At 48.8% G+C, this 21,659-nt stretch overlaps 1 protein-coding gene across 1 annotated transcript in view; it reads left to right on the forward strand.

Annotated features, from left to right (window-relative positions):
* The window catches only part of LOC126534457 (A disintegrin and metalloproteinase with thrombospondin motifs 13-like), an 86,477-nt gene that overhangs the window by 25,194 nt on the left and 39,624 nt on the right, over positions 1-21,659 (forward strand). Inside the window, exons 6-7 of the mRNA XM_055072916.2 lie at positions 10,260-10,365; positions 16,160-16,294. Of these exons, the coding sequence (XP_054928891.2) occupies positions 10,260-10,365; positions 16,160-16,294 (241 nt within the window). The remainder of the gene's footprint in view (positions 1-10,259; positions 10,366-16,159; positions 16,295-21,659) is intronic.

Genomic DNA, 21,659 nt, shown 5'->3' on the forward strand with positions numbered 1-21,659 from the left:
AGGCAGTGTAGTCAAACACACACTCCTATATAAAGTAGTCATACTCACTAACTGAAAACTAATATGTTACTTGTCGCACAAATCACTGCGTTTTTACGAAGTGAAGGTAGTAAAGTAATAGTACTGTTTAATACCTACAGAAGCCAGTAAATACCACTAGTCCAAAAAGTAACGCTCTTAGTACACGCAAAATACACGCGAAATTGCCGCGCGACTGGCCGCTCGAGGCACTTTGCATGTATTCACAGGCTTTGTTGACGCTCGGAAAAACACTTTTATGTACCCCGTATTGAGCAACAGAAAGCTTTTTTGGGAGTTTTTCATGTGGCCCTACAATTTCCTCATTGACACTTTTAATCTAATTGGAACATTTGAGAAGTTGATTATATAATTAGGATAAATTATGTAGTAAGGTGGATTGCAAAAGAATATGTAAGTTTCTCCAACCGACGGAAAACGAGACAAACTTGGTTCTGTCTAGCTACGTGGCATTTACATATATTTTAACATTCGTGCACGATAGTTGGGACACCTTGTATACGTTCTGCAAACTAAATAATTTAAATATATTTCGTGTAATTTTGCTATTTATTCAGTTGGGTATTTTGATTTGTCGTAGGAGTGATGGCCGCCTCATCGAGTTTCTCGCTCACTGGTTAGAGTGCTTTCCGCTGTTTAAGGCAAAGTTTACGAACTTGGTGCAGTAAAAAATACTGTTATTGTTACACTCTTACATTGTTATTAACTGTTACTCCGTCATAATAATGGAAACTAGAGTTCAACTAAATTTTGCATAGGGCCGGGGTAATCACAGCAGAATAGGCGATGGTAAGGTAAGGCTCTAGCATTCTCTACCTCTGACTCTACCCGTGTCCACATAGCCGAAGGTTTATAAAAAAGATATAAAATTTATTCACAGTTGGCCAGTGTAACAGATGCGTTTCCCACCTTGTTATGTTAAATCCGAAGTATTTCTTTGCTTAATTGGAGTTAAGGTCACAGCAAGATCGCACAAAAGGACGCGAGAATTTTTCAAAACCCCTCATCGAGTCTTCGTCATACAATACTTGCCACGCCGTCGTTGTAATGCACTCGTCGTCCTCCCCTTCTCCTCGGAACCCCGCTATGTCATCGTCATCATTGCGTCCTCGACGTATGGTCATCGTCATACAGTCGTCGCAATGCAGTCGTGGTGGCTCTAAAGCCGTCACTCTAAATTCACCATCGATGTCTCGTCGTTCCCGTCATCTTGTTACCGTCGTCATATAGAGTTCATCATACAATAGTTATCACACCATTGCCGTCATGCCCTCGTTGCCATCGCATTCTCTTTTTTCCGTTGTAATGGCAACCTCGTAATTGTATCCTCATCATACAGTCGTCGCCACGAATTCGTTGTCATACCATCGTCGTGATGCCCTAGTGGTCGTTTCATTGTCCCCATTATAACATCGTTACCGCACACTCGTTAGGTCGTGGTAATTACGCAAATACCTTCGCATAGTGGTCGCATTACCATTTCCATTAGGTCTGCATCATTCTCACGCTGTCGTTTTATGATCATCACTTCAGAAACATGATCCTGTTGAACCGTTGTCGTGGCGGCGTAGGCTACAGTTAAACGCGTTACTTTACAACAATAATTGTTTTTGGGTGAACTTATGGCGAGGAGAGGAAGAAGACGAAGTGATTCTCTAGTTGATCACTGGCACTGGCTCCATTTTCGATGACCCATTTGGCAGTGCCTTCTCACTCAATTCGCAGTTTCGTTGTTGCGAGTGTATTCGTGAAGGCGTTATGAATCGCGCGATGCCTAACTTTCGACGTAAGGCAAGTATTTCGCCATTTTATGGAACTTGTTCGCCGGCGTCGGTGCGGTGGTGAACTAAGCCTAGGCTTGCTCCGCAGCCGGCGGGATTTGGCCTGACCCCTGCGTGCAACCATACGTCATGGCGGCCGGGTAAGAGGGGGCGATATCTCCGACGACATCGAGCTCTGGCCCCGGCCAGATGTTCGTCGAGGTGCAAGGGGAATAGATTTATCCTGAGTAGTTCCACACTGGGATCGGCTGGTGGCAAGTAAGCCAGCGCATAATCCCGGTTAGCGAGGGCTCCGACACTCGCCAGTAGAGGCATAAAACAAGAGACCACTTCAACAGGAAAATGATCGCATCGACACCAAGGGCTGCGAGAATGCCAGACGCGCTGCCGAGAGAGGACACCAAAGTGATCGTGAGGCCGCGGGGAGGCCTAAACATCGCAAGAACGCAGACTGGTATCGTTGCCTCGGCCATCATGGCGGAGGCGAGAGTTTCGAGAGAAGACGGCGGGGCGGATAGCTTCTGCCCCAACCTACACCAGAATATCATGGGGGTGAGTACCCCCGATAAGGGGCGTGCTTTGTCCTATGCCAAGATTCAGGCCATCCGCATCGGGGATAAGATACACGAGGTAGGCGCGTACCAAAGCACACCATGTGGCACGGTCAAGGAGATCATTCAAGACATTCCCATTCCGGCAGAGATTGATCGGAACGTTGTTAACTAAAGAAATCCACCAGCAAGAGGGGCGCAAGGAATTGGCAATACGACTACCATAATTGTAGTTTTTGAAGGCCAAAAGGTTCGAAATTGTGCATGTTAGGGCGCTGTGTTAACGAGGTGCAGTCAGTACCGCAAGCATTTCGATGTCTGCAAACAGTGCGGCAAAGTAGGATATAGAAGATACGTTTGTCCTAACCCCAATAAAAAAGTGTGCTTCGACTGTGGGGCCAATAACCCTGTCGACGGCCACGAGTGTAACCCTAAATGCAAGCTCTGGGGGGGACAACACCCAACGGCCGATAGAGAATGCAAGAACAAATACAAAACTCCCTACGTAGTAAGGAAAAGGCGGTGGGAGCGCAAGATGGCAGAACAGCGCCTACAGCAACAACTAGCACCCGGAGAGTTTCCACCGTTGCTGACGTCAGCAGGACCGAGCGGCCCAGCTGGTTCCCATGAGTCACGCTCGCACGGGGACAACAGCGGAAGTCGAAACAGAAGCATGAGCTGCCGCCGCCGATCAAAATCTGAAGACAGAGTCGGCTGGGCAGACGCAGTAAAGTCGGAGTAGCCAAGAGAGAGCAGCAGCAACAGCAACAGCAACAATGTCAGCAGCAGCAGTCACCGCCATCGCAAGGTGGCGGAGGGGAACTTAAAGGTGAAAGTGGGTCGATGAAGGTGCTTAGAGAGAACCAAACGAGGCGTTGCGGAAGAAGAACACTGAACTAGAGGCGTCACTCAATGAGATCAATAAGGAAATGGCAGAGATCAAGAAAATCATGGCTATCCAGCTACAGCAGCAGCAAGCACAGCAGTTATCGCCACCGCCACAGCAGATTGCAATAACAGAGGATGAACCAGAAGTCGCGGTGAACCCGCGGCCAGAGATCGCGGCCGCGGCGGGTCGGGCACCCAAGAGAAGGGCAATTGAGCAATTGAAAATCTTAAAGAGCGTAGACTCAGTGATATTTTAGACAACCTTGAAGATAGGCTCAACCACTTTGAGGAGTATATTCGCACTACGTTCACTAATGCAATCACCGAACGTTTCATAGCAATTGAACAGACGTGCCAGCAATTGGCTACGACAGCGCAGAATTTGGCGACGCAAATGGCTAACTTTCAGCAAGCATGGATAGGACATCAGCCACCGCAACCACAACAGCAGTGAAATGCCTCCTGGTCTGGCATTTGAATTGCAACTGTTTTGCTGGAAAAAAGGCTGTACTTCAGCAACACTTAGAACAAGTATCAATAAAACCAGATATCATCATGTTGCAAGAGACCGTCAATGAGGAGGTCAAGCTCTCAGGCTACCGGTCCCACGCCAGCCCGCCAAGCCTCCGGGCAGCGGCCGGCAGGAACGGCAGAAAAGGCATCACGTACCTCGAGCACGAGTTGTTGAGCACCAGCACAATCGAGCACACTATGGCAGATGTGGTTACCGGGAAAAGCAGAAGCACTTTTCTGGTAAATGTGTACAAGAGCCCGTCACACGGAAAGCAGAAATTCAAAGCACTGTTACACAAAGCGTGCAACGTCGCGGGGCCCAACAGCAGGCTCGTAATCTGCGGGTACTTTAACACGCTGAATCACGCCTGGGGTTAACCCAAAACATTGGCAAAGGGCAGGGACTTAATGCAAGATGCTACCGACTTGGAACTAAATCTAATCACCGACCCAGCCTACCCTAGAAGAACCGTCAACTCGATCACCCGAGACACAACGCCCCATCTCACTTTCGTCAGGGGTAACGGTGGCGGTACAGCGGACTTTGAATGGGGAAACACGGGGCACGAGTTTGGCAGCGACCATTAAATTGTGGAGGTTGCTGTCCCGCTCGGTGGCTACGACGAAGTGGGCAGAAGCTTTAGGAAACAGACTTACGGACTGGTACGTGTTTCGAGCGTTGTTACCCGAGGAGGAGACTAACATTACAGGCATTTTGGAGTGGGCGACAGAGATTGTAAACTAGGTGTCCACAGGGTCGACAGCCGCGTGGCCCACCTCATCGCGGCCAAGCAGTCCATCCAGTCGAGGTGGAAGACGCAGGGGACCAACAGAAAGCTACGCAAGAAGGTCACCGAACTCAACCGTTAGGTCGAGTCCCAGAGCAGAGTGCTACGCACTCAGAAATAGAATGACGTTTGTAACGCAGCGGAAGGCCAGATGTACTGCGGCAAGACGTGGAATTTGCTGAGACATATTTTGGATACGACAATGACCAAGTCTCAAGAGCACCACAACCTTGCCAAGATCGTCCACAGGGCGCTGACTGAGCACGGGAAAGACGAAGTGAAGAAACGCCTCGATGACAAGTACCTACTGGTCACTCCCACAGAAACGCACCCGGATTACCTAGGCGAAGAAAACAAGTGGCTGGATCGAGACATTGAAGTATGGGAACTAAGCCCTGCCCTGCACGATCTCAACAGCAAGTCCTCCGCTGGTCCCGACCGCGTTACGAACAGAGCGCTGAAAAATCTTAACGAAGCGGCCATCGAGAGCCTCACGGCACACTTCAACACTTGCTGGCGAGCCGAGTCCTTATTCCGGCAGTGGAAAAAAAAAATCACTGTGCGCTCCCGGAGGTCTATAATGGCACCGTACTCTCGCAGAAAGTCGACGCCCAAGATGAGGTCACGAGAACAATCGCGGAGTACAAGGCAGCTGGCGGGAAACGTGGACCCATGAGTTTGTACTCTGACCGTGCACATGCCCAACGGCGTTACGATGTGCCCACCAGCAGTACGAATTTGCGTTCCAGAGCAAGGCGTGATGTCTTTTCGAAGTTCCGTTGCTAGTTTTCCGCACAAGATTGAGTAGTCGACCCCCGTGTCCAATAACGCACTAACGTGGCGGCCGTCGAGCACATCAGGGATGTCAAGCGAGAGTTTGTCGCTGGGTTCGGCTGCTGTCGTCGTTGAGTCGTCATGAATAGACCGTGCTCGCATCGATTGGAGGTCTTCGGAAGGGTGATTATCAGTGGCCTCGCCCCCGAAATTCACTGTTCTTAGTTTCCCCGGCAAGGGCTTGGCGATCGTCCCTGCGTTGTCATTGGAGGGCTTCTAAGAGCAGGGGAAGAACGCCTGAGGGACGGTGAGCGCGACTGCCACCGCGGGAACAGTGGCATACTCTGCTGGGTCAAGTATTCTTCAATCGCCCTAGGCCTTTCGCCATATCTGGGCCTTGGTGAATCCGCGGCAAAACCTTGCAGTCCGAGGCGGTGGTATGGGCACTCGCGGTATATGTGACCGGCTTCTCCACAATGATAGCACAGAGGCCTTCTGTCCGGGGTACGCCAGACGTCGGATTTCCTTTCGAGCCGGCGCCGATCCTCCATACGTTGGATCGGTTGCACTGATAGGAGTGGCGGGACGTATGACGTGGCGTAAGACGTGGCGGGGTCGAAATGGGTCGGAGCGGGGACAGGGACTCGCCTCAATACTTCGGTATACGATGGCCGCTGCAACTGTGCTGTCACAGGCGGCGCATTGCTGCTTGAAACGGGACCTTGGATCGCTTGCTGCACTTCGTTCCTCACAACGGCAGAAATAGAACTTAGCCTGGGCTGAGGCGGGCAGGTGAGCCGTTGAAGCTCATCACGCACCACAGAGCGGATAAGGTCTCGTAGAACGTCCGCATTTCCAAAGGCAATCGCGTCTGTCAGTGAAGCAGAGTTCGCGTGCCTGTCATACGGAGTTGAGCGCTGGTCCGCAGGTGAAGTTGCGTTCAATTCCCTTTCATCGAAAGCTGAGCGCTGGTGTAACATCTTTTCCATCATGGTGGCTTCGGTTAAGAATTCAGCCACGGTCTTCGGCGGGCTTCGAACAAGGCCAGCAAATTGCTGTTCCTTAACTCCCCGCATTAGATGGCGCAGCTTCTTTTCCTCGGGCATGGTTGGGTCCACCCGACGGAAGAGGTGCGTCATATCCTCGACGTACGACGTCACGCTCCCGTTCGGCAGATGAATGCGGGATTGGAGCACCCGTTCGGCTCGTTCGCGGCGTTGAGCATTGGTGTAGGTCTCCAGCAAGGCACGACGCAACTCGAGCCACGATTTGATGAACCCTTCTCGGTTATCGTACCAAGTGCGGGCACCGTCCTCCAAGCTGAAGTAGACGTTCCTTAACTTCGCCGCGTCGCTCCATTCGTTCATCTCGGCAACGCGCTCAAACTGGACTAACCAGTCTTCTACATCCTCGAAGATATCTCCGTGGAACACTTTCCGCACTCGGCGATTCTGCAGCAGATACTGAGTTGCCGTTGTGGCCGTACCTTGCCTAGTGGTCGGTAGGGACGTCGCTGTTCCTTCCATACCGGTGTGTGAGGGCGTCGATGTTGTTGCGGAGAGATGATCAAGCTCCGGAGGTAATCCTCGGATTCTCCTGCTTGCCCGGTGAACAGGGGTGTCCACGAGTATAGGGCTGGTACTCCTGCTACAAGGAGGGGTATGTGGCATCGGATGGACCGTACCCCGCACCTCCACCAGTTTTGTCACGAAAAAGGCAATGTAGGATGTGCCTGGCGTCGGCGAGGCAGACAGTTGTACAAGATGGCGTGCAATAAATTCAAGCCGGCATCCTCAGCTTCTACTTCTTCTCCAGCGCCCGTCTCGTGCTGAGCGCGCGTTCCAGTCCCAACTTCTTTTTCAGCGCTGGCTCGTGACACCTAGCGGCAATATTATGGGGTGTTACGTGCCATAACCTCGATGTGATTGTGAGGCACGCCATAATGGAGAACTCCGGAATAGTTGGACTATCTGTGGTTCCTTACCGTGCACCTAAGCCTAAGTACACGGGTGTTCTTTTGCATGTCGCCCCCATCGACATGCAGCCGCCATGGCCGGGATTTAATACCGTGACCTGGTGTTTTGCAGCGCAACTAAAATACCAATAAGCAACCATGAAGAGTAGCATCCCATTTATTTTGTTCGACGTCGACGCAATCGCTGGTATGTCGGCGCGAGTCTTGTTCTGGCGTTCCCTTAAGCCATTCGTCTTCTTGTCGTAAAGCGGTCGTTCTGCTCTCACTTGTCTGGCTATGTTGTATGATGGCTTCACCAAGTTCCGCTCTAAAAGCCGCTTGTCTGGCGGTAATAAAGACGTCTGGTACACCATGTCGCAGCAGGGTGTTCTCGACGCAGAAATTCCCTACTTCCGACGCACTTCCCTTGGGAAGGGCTTTTGTCTCACCGCACTGGGTAAGGTTGTCGATGATCATGACGACCCACTTGCTCTCTGACGTTGACATGGGAAAGGGCCCGAAGACGTTCATCCCGATCTGATAGAAAGGTCGCCAAAAAGACTCAAACGTTTGTAGCAGTCCCGCTGGTCTTCTCGTTGCTGTCTTGCGCCACTAGCAGTCTCGGGAGCTCTCAGTGTAATTGACGACGCCAACGTTCAAGGGTGCCGACTAATAGTTTTACTGAATCCTCGCGACCGTACTGCGAAATTGCAGGTGCCCTACCCTTCGATCACCTTGAATGGTTTGGAGAACTGGCTGCACTGCTCTACACAAAACGAGATGAAAATTGGCGTGGGCTGTCGAGAACTACTATGTGAGGACGTCGTTTTGCAATGAAGAAGACTACAATCTGCGCTTAAATACTCTTGGGTCGAAGTCGGTTGCTTCTTCCAAAAACTCGAGATTGCTTATTTCCGGTTGTGCTCAGTTTTTTCGGAGAAGTCCTCGTCACCAATTGTCCTTAGGGGTCGTCCTGGTTGTTGAGGCAGTCTGAGAGGCAGTCGGTAGGTAGTAGGCATCAGAGACTTTTCTCCAGGACTTGTATATCACGGTGATATTGAATTATCGCAGTCGGAGGCTCCATTGTGCTGGCATGTATGCATGCGCCATACATTTTCAATAACGACTCTGTCACAATAGAACCATGTCTGCTATCCTGGTGAGGTATGTAAAGCATTGAACTAGTGTCGTCGCACACTGAAGTTCAGTTCCGTCAAGATTCAAAGATTTCTTTCTCAAACTATAGGTGGATGTCACCCACTTTCGTTGGTTTTCGTTGGTCGGCACACACGATGGGCCAGGCTAATCGACATACGCAGGATCGGCTTTGTCGGCTTTTCGTTCCTGGCCTACCCATCCCCACTGTCGTTCCCGTCGTCGTTCTAGAAGGACACGTTGCTCCTCTCCAGTGCGCACGATACGTGTCTCCCCCAAGGAAACGCTCAAGAACAACTGCCGAGAAGGTCGCTAAGTGACAATCACGCCTATGTATTGACGAACACACATTGGTACATACATACGTGTGCGTTCATTACGGCTTTTACATGGGCACGGTTGCTATAGCAGCGGCAAACGAGCGCCTACGCCGAGAACATTGCGTCATCAGTCACTCGAGACTCGCGATGAGCGCATTACGATGAACAGCGGGCAATTTATTGTAGGTTTCGACAGTTATGCTATCGAACCTACAAGACAAGGCTTTCCTTAACACTAATTAGCGCTGAAGAATAAAGTTTTCTTTCTCGACGTGATGGTGTACATGCACGGACGCAGAAAGTTTGCTGGAGTAGCCATGCACAGGTTCGCAGTAAAAAATATATTATTGCCGTTATATTTGCACTTTCCAATCGATTGCGTCATGGAGATCGCAAGCTGGGAGCGACGTGCGGTTCGGTATGCTGTTGTTAGTGATCCCATTCCTGGCTGACTCATGCATCCCATGACATTCTTACAGCTGAATTAAACAAATGAAATGTAATGTGTCTCTTACGCACATCCATCACCACACGAGTGATCACTTTCATGTAATCTTTATATCCCTGTTTTGCGATTAGGATGAACTTTTGAGTCATTTGGAAAGGATTTGAGGCATTTCACATATATATAGATGTTTATATAAAAAAAGTTGGTTTTGCTTTATAGATTCCCCAGGCAGTTTCCATCCTTACGACTACTTTACCATGATGCTCGGACTAGCGAACAGATATTGACCTAAAATGTTATGTAGGTGTCCATGTTTCATTTCTAATTTGATCAGTATAATACAAACTTGCATCTTGCCGGTTGCCAGGAGGACACATTCCACATTAAGGCAGCTGATGTGTTCTAGATTTGTTTTACGTAATACCACATCCAGGAAGACTATTTTGTTTCCAAACGGAAAGATAGCACTCAAGATACAAAAGTTACTCCTTTCATTAAATGATGGCGCTCATAAGAAAATGCATTGCAAAAATAACATTCCATGACGACGGAAGTACTTCTCTAGAGACAACGCACAAGAAAGCAGAGGACACCCAACTCCTTAACAGAGAATGCTTGTTAGGGTCCAAGGAAATAGGAAAACTAAGGAGTCTATGCTGATTATCCGGGTGGGAATAGGCCACAAAAGACCCCTGAATTTTACTGCTATTGATTAAGCGTTCTCGTCTAATAAAGCAGTCTTTTCCTTGCATTCTCGTTATTGAAGTCGTGTTTTACAAATTCAGTGCATTTTCTATCAGTTTGGATAGGCGGCCCCTCATTGTACTAATTTATTTTTAGGGATGGGTCTATACTGGTGTTTTCATAATCTTCCACCTGCCTATTTTAAAACACATAGAGCCAACGTTCTGTTCCAAGTAAATAAACGAAGACCATGTATCTAGTTAATGTATGGGATGGTTCATCACAAACGTTCTTGGTTTTGTGAGCAACTGATATTTGGTGTACGGTACGTCGCTTCAGTTTGGCAATTCATGCATCTTTGCAGGCTCTGCTGTCAAAGGAAGTGTGTGCACGCCGCATAACTTTCTGCTGGTGAAAGACGACGGAAGCTTTTCAGCCGTGAACAACATTGCAAAGCTAATTGTTCATTCGTAAGTATTGTTTTTTTGTTTACAAATGCATCTGGAGCACCCGCCAGCGTTTGAAATTGGCTAATATTCTCATTAAGACAACTCCGAAAAATCTGACCAGCTGCACATAAGACATTATAAGACTTTTATATTGATAAATTCAGTTCCAGTCCAATGGGGGTGACATATAGTAGCCCGTACTATATCGAATTCCTAGAGCTTCATTCTCAATTTTATGATTTCGGATATAATCATTGGTAACGTACCATTTACCATGCCGTTAAAAATATGTTGTTCAGCACTTCATAGATATAGCTTGTACTAAAAACAATATTACAGTTAAGAACAGAGACAAGTAGGATGGCATAACTTGTACCGCACACACTTACAAAGAGACGTACGCACGCACATTCACACGCCTACACAGAGATAATGACACAATCTCTCCAACACACACACACATACATGTGCTAGCATGTGTGTGACCAACTACGCATTCTTGGCTTTTATGAAAATGTATATATACTGATGAATTATCTTATTCTAACATCCAATATATTTCCCTTGGTCCAGCACATTCACCTTTTTTACTCAGGTGGATATATATCTATATCTATACGTAAGCTCAAGTTGTCACTTACTGTCCATCGAACGCGAATGCATGGCATATTTGTGAAGGGAAAATTGTCTGGTAACTAAAACAAAAGAAATGAAGAGCGAAGTACCAAGTATGTCTTCACGCTTCTGTCTCCCTTATCTGCTAACCTAAATTAGTTCAACAGACCTACCAATTTATTTCTGAGTTATGCAACTGGCCACATACCTTTCCATATCCCGTCGCATGCTAGTCCAGTAGAATCGGCCCTGAATGAGCCTGAATGCGGTGGTATGTTCTGCTGAATCCTAGGTGCCCAGCGGTCGAGTCGTCGTGCATAGCACGGAGCACGTGAGTTCTCAAATTCTTATGGACCACTAAGAGAAGACGGGCGCCATCAACCGCATAATTCTCCTTGTAGAGCATGCCATATTGGATGGCAAAGCCACTTTACCTGTCGGTTGAGCAGCTGAGGCGAAGAGAGAATCTAGGCTGCGGTCATCACGCTGCTCTTCCCGGAAAGTCGCCAGGTCGGGAAAAAGAATGCCATCTATGCCGCCGAGAAACTCATCGAAATTGTCGGCGTAGCATGCACTTGTTGGTAGCGGAAGCCGCGAAAGACAGTCGGCGCCCGCATGATGTGGGCATCTCTCGTAGCGGCCTGCAGTCAAATTCCTGCGAGCGTACCGCTCATTGAGCAAGGTGACCAGACGGATCGCGGAGACCAACCAACCTACATAGTGAATGGTGATCAGCAACGATCCTGAAGTGGTGCCTGTAGAGATTTGGGCGCAAGTTTTGGACTGCAAATACGACAGCGAGATACTCTTGCTCAGCGACGGTGTAATTCTATTCGGCCTTGTTCAATGAACGGCTGGCATAGGCAATGGTATGCTCGGCGTCACCAAAACGCTGGATCATGATGAAGGCGCCGAGGCCGATTCTACTCGCATAGGTGTGCAATTCTGTTGTGGCAGAGGGGTGAAAATGGCGAAGTATGGGTCCGGAAGAGAGCATGAACTTCAGTTGACAAAACGAGGAATCGCAATCTGCTGTCCAGGTGAAAGGGTTATCCTTGCACAGCAATGAAATCAGAGGGTAGGCAGTACCGGCAAAGTTGGGCACAAAACTTCGCAAGTACGAACGAACACCCAAGAAGCCCCTCAGCAATCGTTGTAACTGCGGTTGTTTAAAGACGCTAGCTGCAGCGACCTTCTGTGGGTCTGGTCGCACCCCCTGCTTGTGCACTAGATGTCCAGGCACTAGCTTCAAACATCACTTACTGCGCGTACATAGACAGGGACCAAAAGAACGACAAAGACAAGCGCTGACGTCGAACTCATCTTTATATTGAGTAACACGCATATATACCGAGACACCAAGAGAAAAACGAGCCCTCCCCCCACCCCCCCCCACCCCCAAAGCACAAAACCAACATGAGCGTTCGTTTGTCTCGGTGTCTCGGTATGTATGCTTGTTACTCAAAATAAAAATGAGTTGGAAGTCCGCGCTTGTCTTCGTCGTTCTGTGGTCCCTGTCTATGTACGCGCTGTAAGCGATACTTGAAACAATCGAATACTGACTAGCGCGTACGCAAACCGTGTTTCAAGTACTAGCGCCTCTCGCTGGCAAAAGTGGCATTTCTTGGAGTTGAGGGTAATGGCAGCTTGTTCAAGGCACGTCAGAACAACGTCCAGTCAATGGTGGTGCACTGCAAAAGTGCGGATAAAAATGAGGACGTCGCTGAGATAAGATAACACAAACAAACCTCCCATTTCTGGGCACGCACTACCGTGTCCATACACCTTCCAAATGTTGCAGCCGCGTTGCACAAACCTAACGGCATGACTTTGAATTCAAACCGGCCGTTTGGCGTCACGAAAGCCGTTTTCCCTTTGTCTGCTCAATGAATGGGTATCAGCCAGCACCACGATCGGAGGTCTACAGTTGAAAAGTAGGATGCGGAATGAAGCCAGTTGATGGCGTCATCGATCCGGGGAAGTGGAAACCCATCATTTTTCGCCACAGAATTGAGACGTAGGTAGTCGACAGAAAACCTCCAGAACCCACCTCTATTTTTCAAGTGCGTGGCCAGCGCAGCCCAAGGGCTGCACGCATCTTGGATGACGGCCTTGGCTAACATGTCGTCGACATGCTGAGCGATGATCTTGCGCTCTGACGCGGACCCGCGGTAAGGCTTCTGCCTGACGGGTTGCGCCGACCCCGTGTCGATCCTGTGGCGAGGCCGCGTAGTCGGAACCCGAACTTTGTTAGCGCTCTGCAGGAAATCAAATAATGACGCATGCTTGCTAAGGACGCTAACCAGGACTTGATGCTTCTGTGAAGACAGTTTTCAAAAAGGCGACGATTCTTCAGAGACACCGTGGTAAGCACCGTGCTGTCGGGATTCATGTTACGTGTCATCAATTAAAGCGCATATGCTGAGGCTGGTATCCACTTTAAAAGACACAAGTTGCATACCGCTGGGTGGCACAACACACTCGGAGGCTAAATTTGACACCCACAGTGTAGTTGTTGCGCAGGCCACAGAGAGGACGCATCGAGGTACGAACATACTTTTCTTCACAAACACCGATGGCACAGGCTCAGCAATTGCATCAAATTTATCGGCGTCGACACCGCAAGCAGCAATTCGAGCCCTGGATAACGAACGTGCCAGCAAGACAGCATCTTCTACGACGGCGAAAGGGTGAGATCGCTGGTTTGTAGGCAAGAGAAGACAGGCAAAGCTCGTCAGTACCGCAGTCAACAGTGGCAACGCACTGGTGTAGAAAATTGAGGCCAAGGATTACGTTATGAGTGTACTGAGCAAGCACTGCAAATTCGGCTTGATACACGTAATCGGAGAAGTAAGCGTTCGCGATGCACACTCCAATTGATAGGAGCCACTCCCCACTGAGAGCACGAAATGCTTTAGCGGCCTAGTCTTCACGGCCTAGTCGGGTTTTGAAATCCAGGCTGATAACGGAGACACTCGCTCCTGCGTTCAATAAGGCCAACGCAGCAACATTTACACTAAAACACGAATCTTGTTATGACACATGGTGACTGGCGGAGGCATATGTGCGTGTAGTTGATGATTGGCGACCTTACCTCCATTCCTCGCGCCGCCTAGTTTCCCGGTGGCGGTGACGTGAGACGCCGTCGTGCCGTGAGACAGCACCTGCGCTGGCGTGAAGGCGGCGGCGTCAAGCTCCGCACAGAAGCCGGTCAGTCGCAACGGTAATTCGCCTGGTATTTTGTCCTGCTATCGGAGTCAGAAGGCCAGCGTTTGCCGTCGCCGCACCGATTGCTACGCCGACAAAAAGTGCGCGGTCGCTCATGGAACGGTGGTGAGATGCGACGGCGATGAGGACGAAATCTGGCGACTTGAACGCGAATACCGCAGTGGAAGCAGATGGAGCGCTCACGGGACGCACCGAAATTGTCAGTAGCAAAATAACTGGCGTGCCCGTCCCACTCTTGATAAACTGCAGGTGGTCTGGGTGAGTAACCGTCCTGGAACTGATAACTGGGATGCGCGTTCATAATAGGGTTTGGCAATCTTGAACGAGGAGTGAAGTTGTAGGCGTCTACGGATGCGGCGTTGATGGAAGTCTCACGGAAGTCGCAGCGAGAAAAGGGTTCTCAATCCAGCGGAGTGTAGAGAGAAGCCGCCTCACGTCGGTCAAGCTCTTCGCGCACCACTTGCCGAATAACTCACGCAAGGCCGGATGTAGCTGGGACCACGTCAACACTGGCGACGTTAGCTACGTTGGCCAGGCGGCCGAACTTCTGAGTGAAACCGAGCTTTCAAGGCTTCAAATGTGCGGCAGTGTCGAATGACGTCACTTACGGAGTCCAGACTGTCTTTCCCGATAAGGAACTGGTACACGTCTACGGCGATCCCTTTTAAAAGATCACCAACGTTGTCCTCTTCTGTCATCTGAGGGTCCAGGGCCTTGTACAACTTCAGCACTTCCTCGGTGTACGTCGTGCAGGATTCGCCTGGAACTTTTGCTCGCTGTATTAGGGTTTGCTCTGTATGCTTATTTTGTTCTGCTGGATCTCCGAAGCACTTCCTGATTTCGTCTACGAACTTTTCCCACTTCGTCATGCTTTCTTCGTGGTTTTCAAGCCACACAGACGCGGTGCCCTTGAGAAAGACGGCAACGTTGTTAAGCTGGGTGGTGGCATTCCAGCCAGTGAACCGACTTGCGCGTTGCCAAAGCTCAGCCATCCGTCCACATCTTCCCCGGCTTTTCCGGCGAAGGTTAGTGGTACGGTGTAGAACTGCCATGGGTAGCTGGTAGAAGGTGGCGGGTTGTCGCCGTGGGAAGCCATTTGTGGTGGTAGACCGGCAATTCAGCGACTTCGGCGAAGCTCCACAGATTGCGCTTCTGCGGGCGGTTCATCGTCGTTCTTCGGGGGTGCCGTTGTCTTACCCCACACTGTCCACCAAAATTATTACGATGGGGTGCGCATATTCAAAGACGTAGTGATGAAAATAGGCCACGCTGACACCGAGCCTCTGGAAAGAGAAGCGCCCTTTTTTCTCCTTTTCTTTCATTATTCCTGTAGCTTTCGCTTAGCAGTAATAAACAACGTGGTCGTTGGGTTATGTTAGAAGGCTTTACGAGGACGGCATGACGAAGAAAGACATTACGATGAAGCAATGAGGACATTGGAGCAGCCACAACGGCATCACCACAAAGAGCACACACTTAGTGGCGCAAGCAGGTAGATAACTTGGGCCACTCAGTCAGTATAGGAGGATAGATAGATAGATAGGTAGATAGATAGATAGATAGATAGATAGATAGATAGATAGATAGATAGATAGATAGATAGATAGATAGATAGATAGATAGATAGATAGATAGATAGATAGATAGATAGATAGATAGATAGATAGATAGATAGATAGATAGTGGCACTGACAACAATTTAAGTATTCAAAGAATGGTATTCGCATTTATATTTCCCCCTAAGGGTCGTTTCTGAAATTGTCCCTTTCACAACCATAGAAAGTGGTGTTTGAGCGAACTAATACATCCAAATAAATGGGTTATATCTGAAATATCCCACGTTGTTTTACAGTAAATCGCACATGACAGGTGACAACACACACAAATGGCAGAGTTAGCTGTCGTTTGACAAAGCCTGTTCTTAATCAGCGTACTATCACCCTAACCTTGTCGGGCACTGTATTTTCTACAGGTTTGGCGTTGATATGGACGGTGCTGGCAGTGCTCGCTGCTGCCGGAGAGGTGATGGATTTCTCATGGGGACTGAACCTCGCCTGCCACTGGCTTTCTCGGAATGCACACTCCACCTTCTTCCAGCGGCATTAAGGTGACTTGTTTCAAAAAGCAATACGCGGAATCGACGGTTGTAAAATGAGAAACTTTTAAATGCATGAATGAACCATATTCGCAACTTCACACCATATTTCTCTCTCACCACATGATTGAACTCATGGAGTTGTTGCGTCCTCAATCCTCAGTTTCTCTGTGGAATTATATCTGCACTTTGTGATAACAGTGAATCAGTAAAATGACTACGGGGGACATCAAGCGAGTATCGCCTGCCCACGGGGCACCCGGCCTTGTGCTACCAGGCACTACCTGCGGGAGTTGTCCCCAAAAAGGGACCATCCTAGCACACCACGGAAGAACGGCAACCCACTCACACAAAAAACGAAAGCATAAAGGAAGCATCTTTCGGGTGCCACATAGACGCCTGATGGCGGTTAAATATGGACATCGTTATTTTTGGTTAGGCAAGAACATATTGGTATGCGTGAGGATGAGCTCAAAGAAGAAGTGAGCGAGCATCGCAAGACACATATAAATAAATATGCATAGCTTCTACCAAGATATTTCAAATGAAACACACAAAAAATGGCAATAACACACGATGTGAGGGAGCATAAACAGCAGTAGAAGGATAAATCAAGTGGCGTAGAACTGCATAAAAGAATTAGTTGTTCCTTTCTATCAAGTTGCAACTGGTAAAAAAAAGCATGAACCATGGACTTTCAGACCCAACTACATTCGTTTCCATGGCGACAAGTAGCGTAATCTTCGGAGCCTATTAAGTTTATTGATGAAAACATAGGCCTCTATCGATTTCAATAAGTTTCAAATAGTAAAATAATGAGGTTACGTTTTCATGATAACAGTAAAGGATGGGAAGGTTGTGACTTTGTTTAGAGCGGCAAGCTTACTTTTATGAACACCGTGTCAGCATGAATCCGTGTGGTACATACGCCTTACCCCTGAATAGCGACCCAAAGAGCGTTCCTCAAAGTGATGTTTCGGCACCATAGGTTAGCAAAGTGGTCCGGACTGACTCGGTCTCCCCAAAAATTAGACCTAGTGAGGATGACTGGTGCTCAGACTGCAGAGCATTTCATTTGACTCGTACAAGTGGTTGAATAGTTGATGTTGCGCGTTACATGTTGCTCTAGATCCGCATTTCTCCCTTATGGGTATTTCTGGTAAAACAGAAAACATGTTCACTGCACTGCATCAAATAACTAAAACTAATATTTCTTGAGAGAAAAATGCGGTCACATCAATTGATAAACTCTCAGGGAAAAAAACATCTGTTCACTTTATTTACGCTCAGTTATTATTGTAATCTTACAGAAGTTATGACATCCAAAAATCGGGAGATGAGAAATACATTGGAGTGTGGTTCTATTCTCTTATTCTCTTTAAGCCGTAAATTGTTCATGGGGCGTCTCCACCCGCAGCAACTGTTCTTTGAGGAACGAAGTATCTTGCGGAATATGTCGCCCTCGGATGTGGAATGCACTTATCCTCCATTGCATCAAGCGTCCAACAACTGAATACAACGTGTCTTCAGGCATTCAAACCTTGCATACGACGCTCTTGAAGCAATCTAGCAATGCTCAAATAAATAAAATGATGTTGAAAATTTGCCTGTAATGTGTATCATAATGGGCTATCGCGCATGTGCGCCGATATCGTTTGCCACTTCTTTCCCTGACTCTCCTTTCCCTCGCTGCCTACGCAAGTACATAAGCGTATGAATAAATGACCAGTTGGTCATTCTTTGCTCAGCAACAAGTCGCCTCGGTCCGTTACTTCAAACACGATACATGGTGTCAGAAGTGTTTGTCTAGGCAGCAGAATGGACGCCGTCAAGCCCCCGGAGCCGTTGCAGCTTTCCGGAAACTTGAGAAGAAACTGGCTGCTGTTTAAGCAGAAGTTGGAACTCTACATCACAGCGACGTCCTTAGACAAGCCAAGGAAGGAAGCTGTAAAAGCGGCAATACTTCTTAGCACCACAGGTGACGATGCCTTGGACGTGTAAAACACCTTCGTGTTTGCCGATAGTAAGGACAAAGAAGGTTATCAAACTTTGGTCAGGAAGTTTTAAGAGTACTGTCTCCCCGAAGGAAATGAAGTTTATGAAAGGCACGTTTTCCGCCTTCGAGTGCAGGACGAGGCAGAGCCAGTTGAAAGCTTTTTGCGGGATGTCAAGAAGCAAACGAAACTCTGCAACTTTGGAGAGCTTGAACCATCCATGATAAGGGACCAAGTGGTCTTTGGTATCAACGACAAGAAGCTCAGGCAGAGGTTACTTGGCGAGAAGGATCTTAGCTTGCAGAAAGCTGACCAAATGTGCAAAGCAGCCGAAGTTTCTGCGAAGCAAAATGCATCATGGTCGAAGGAAAGGCTGCAAGTCGAGTACACGAGAGAAACTGAACGAGACAGCAAAAACAATATCGATCCCGTCAATGCGAAGAATTCATGCGCCAGAAGAATGTCCGGCTCGCGGAAAGTTTTGCTACGCATGCAAGAAAAAGAAACACTTCGCGGCATGTTACAGAAAACGCCAGATAAACCAACTCCACGAAGCACAAAAGGCCGACGATAACTTCGATATCCTGAATATTGGCGTCTGCGGCATAAGTGGCGGCGCGGGAGCAGATTGGATAGTTCGCGGCAAGATAGCCGGCCAAGAATTGCGATTTAATGTAGACACTGGCTCGCAAACCAACCTACTATCTCTGTCTGTGTTCAGGCGTGCCAATCGAGCAATGCAGCCAAGAAAAAGCACAGCAGTTTTAAGGGCATATAACGGAAGCCTTATCAAGCATGTGGGAGTCTCAACAGCAGTCCTGAGCATAAACGTCCAAGAACGTCCCGTTACACTTTTTATTGTGAAGAAAGGTCGCCATGCCATCATTGGTCTCAAGGCATGTCGGGAATTCGGACTGATTCAAACAGTGAATGCAGTAGACTCAAGCGAAGAAGGCGCTCCCCAGCTGGCTTTTCCCCACCTATTTCGAGGAACCGGCTGCGTAAAGCGACTGTAAAAGATGGTACTGCGACGGGATGCCGTTCCAATGGTGCAGCCTGCCCAAAGGGTACCGTTGACGATGAAAGAACTGCTTCGGGAAGAGCTGAACCACATGGAAGGGGCATCTATCATTGCGAAAGTGGACGAGCCTACCGACTGGGTAAGCCCTTTAGTTGTAGTAAGAAAAAAGGACGGCCGGCTTCGCATATGTTTGGATCCAAGGGCCATAAACAAAAGCATAATGCGTGAAGATTATCCGATGCCATACCGGGAAGACATTGAAAGCGAAATATCGGGCGCAAAGTTCTTTTCTCGGCTTGACGCAAACGCTGGTTTCCATCAGATACCATTGGACGAATCTACGTCCCGCGTGTGCACTTTTGCGACGACCTTTGGGCGCTACAGGTTTTTAAGGCTGCCGTTTGGAATCTCTTGAGCGAGCGAGGTCTTCCAGAAGACATTAAAAGAAATATTCGAAGGCCTCACAGGAGTACGCGTATACATTGACGACAATCTGCTCTGGGGTGACTCGACAGAGCAGCATTATGAAATGCTTCGAGCCGTACTAAAGCAAGCGGATCAAGGTGGGCTGACGTTTAATGAGAAAAAATGTGTATTTTGCGTGATACCGGTAACATTTCTTGGTGACGTGATTGGCGAAAACGGTGTCCGTCCCAGCCCAGACTTAATTGAGAGCATACACGCCATACCACCTCCGAAGGATAACCAGGCGGTTCGAAGAATGTTGGGCGTCGTGAATTGCTTTCGCAAATATTTACCCTCACAAAGTGAAAAGACGTCATTACTTCGTGGCCTTATGAAGGAAAGCGTGGTGTTTGAATGGACATCAGCGCACGCGCAGGAGTGGGCTCAGATCTGCGAAGCACTGTTACACCCACCGCTTCTAGCCATCTTCGATTCAAAGAAAGAAACGAAGGTAACGGCAGGTGCCTCGGGAACCGGCATTGGTGCCGCTTTATTGCAAAAGCACAGAAACGACTGGAGCCCAGTCACGTACGCATCGCGGGTTCTGAGCGAGAGTGAAACGCGGTATGCTCAAATCGAAAGGAGGCGCTCGCTATAGTTTTTGCGTGCGAAAAGTTTCATGAGTTTGTGTATAGCCACAGGATCCTGGTCGAAACTGATCACAGGCCACTGATTGCTATCGCTCAAAAAAGTGTTGTGAACATGCCACCAAGGCTGGAGCGATTTGTCATCCGTCTCTTCAAATATGATTATATCTTGCAATTCATCCCTGGGAAAGACTTGCTGCTCGCAGATATGCTGTCCCGTGCTGCCAAGCTGCCTGGGTGCGCTGGCGAAACGAAAGACGTGGATATCCACGCAGTTCAAGTGGTCTCGAGCCTTGTAAGCTCAAGAGCAGAGCAACGACTGGAAGAAGAAACTCGCACGGATCCGTAATTAAGCAGCGTTATAGAACTAAACACAGATGCGACCATTCAAGGGGAACTTAAGCCGTTCAAATCTGAGTTGGCGGCAGTGGATGACGTACTGCTAAAAGGAAGCAAGATTGTCATACCAGAAGCCATGAGGGCCGAAATTCTGCGGCGGATGCACGAGGGTCACTTGGAGCAGAAAAAATGCAAGGCCAGGGCACGTTGACTAGTTTTTTGGCCAGCACTCGGCAGTGATATTGAGAACCTGGTACGAACGTGCCATGTGTGTCAGAAATACGCCTACAGCCAACAGACCGAGCCCCTGCTACTACGGCCTACACCGGAATGACCATGGCACCGTGTCGGAGTTGACCTGTTCCAATACGCAGGGCACTCGTAAGTGGTAGTGTATGACGACCACTCGAACTTCCCAGAGGTTGAAAGGTTGGTGGGCACAAAAGCGACGGAAAGATTCTAAGATATCTGCCATATCATCTTACTATGGCATTCCTGCGCAAGTCTGCACTGACAACGGGCCCCAGTTCGCTTCAAGTGACTTCGCTGTTTTCGCAAGACGGTACGACTTCGAACATATAACATCCAGCCCTAATTTCCCCCGCTCGAACGGTCTAGCCGAAAAGGGGGTACAGATTGTTAAAAGAATTCTGAAGTTAGCTACGGAGTGCCGTGAGAATTTCTGGTTGGGCCTTTAGGCTTATCGATCGTCTCCCTTAGACGATGGACGATCTCCCGGAGAGTTGCTGCAAGGTCGTCGTCTTCGGACAACTGTTCCCGACTTCAACACTGATGGGGGATGCCCTGTATCAAAACATCGGCAATCATTGCGGGGCAAGGCAACATCGCCTCTTGAAGCAGGAAATGTTGTTCGGATAAAAAATGGGAACTGGTCAGGCAAGGAACGGTGCTTAAAGAAGCAGCACCACGTTCGTATATGGTCCAAAGTGAGAACCCCCAACAGCTGAGGC

This window comes from Dermacentor andersoni, chromosome 7 (assembly GCF_023375885.2).
Source record: "Dermacentor andersoni chromosome 7, qqDerAnde1_hic_scaffold, whole genome shotgun sequence".
Classification (NCBI taxonomy): Eukaryota; Metazoa; Arthropoda; class Arachnida; order Ixodida; family Ixodidae; genus Dermacentor; species Dermacentor andersoni.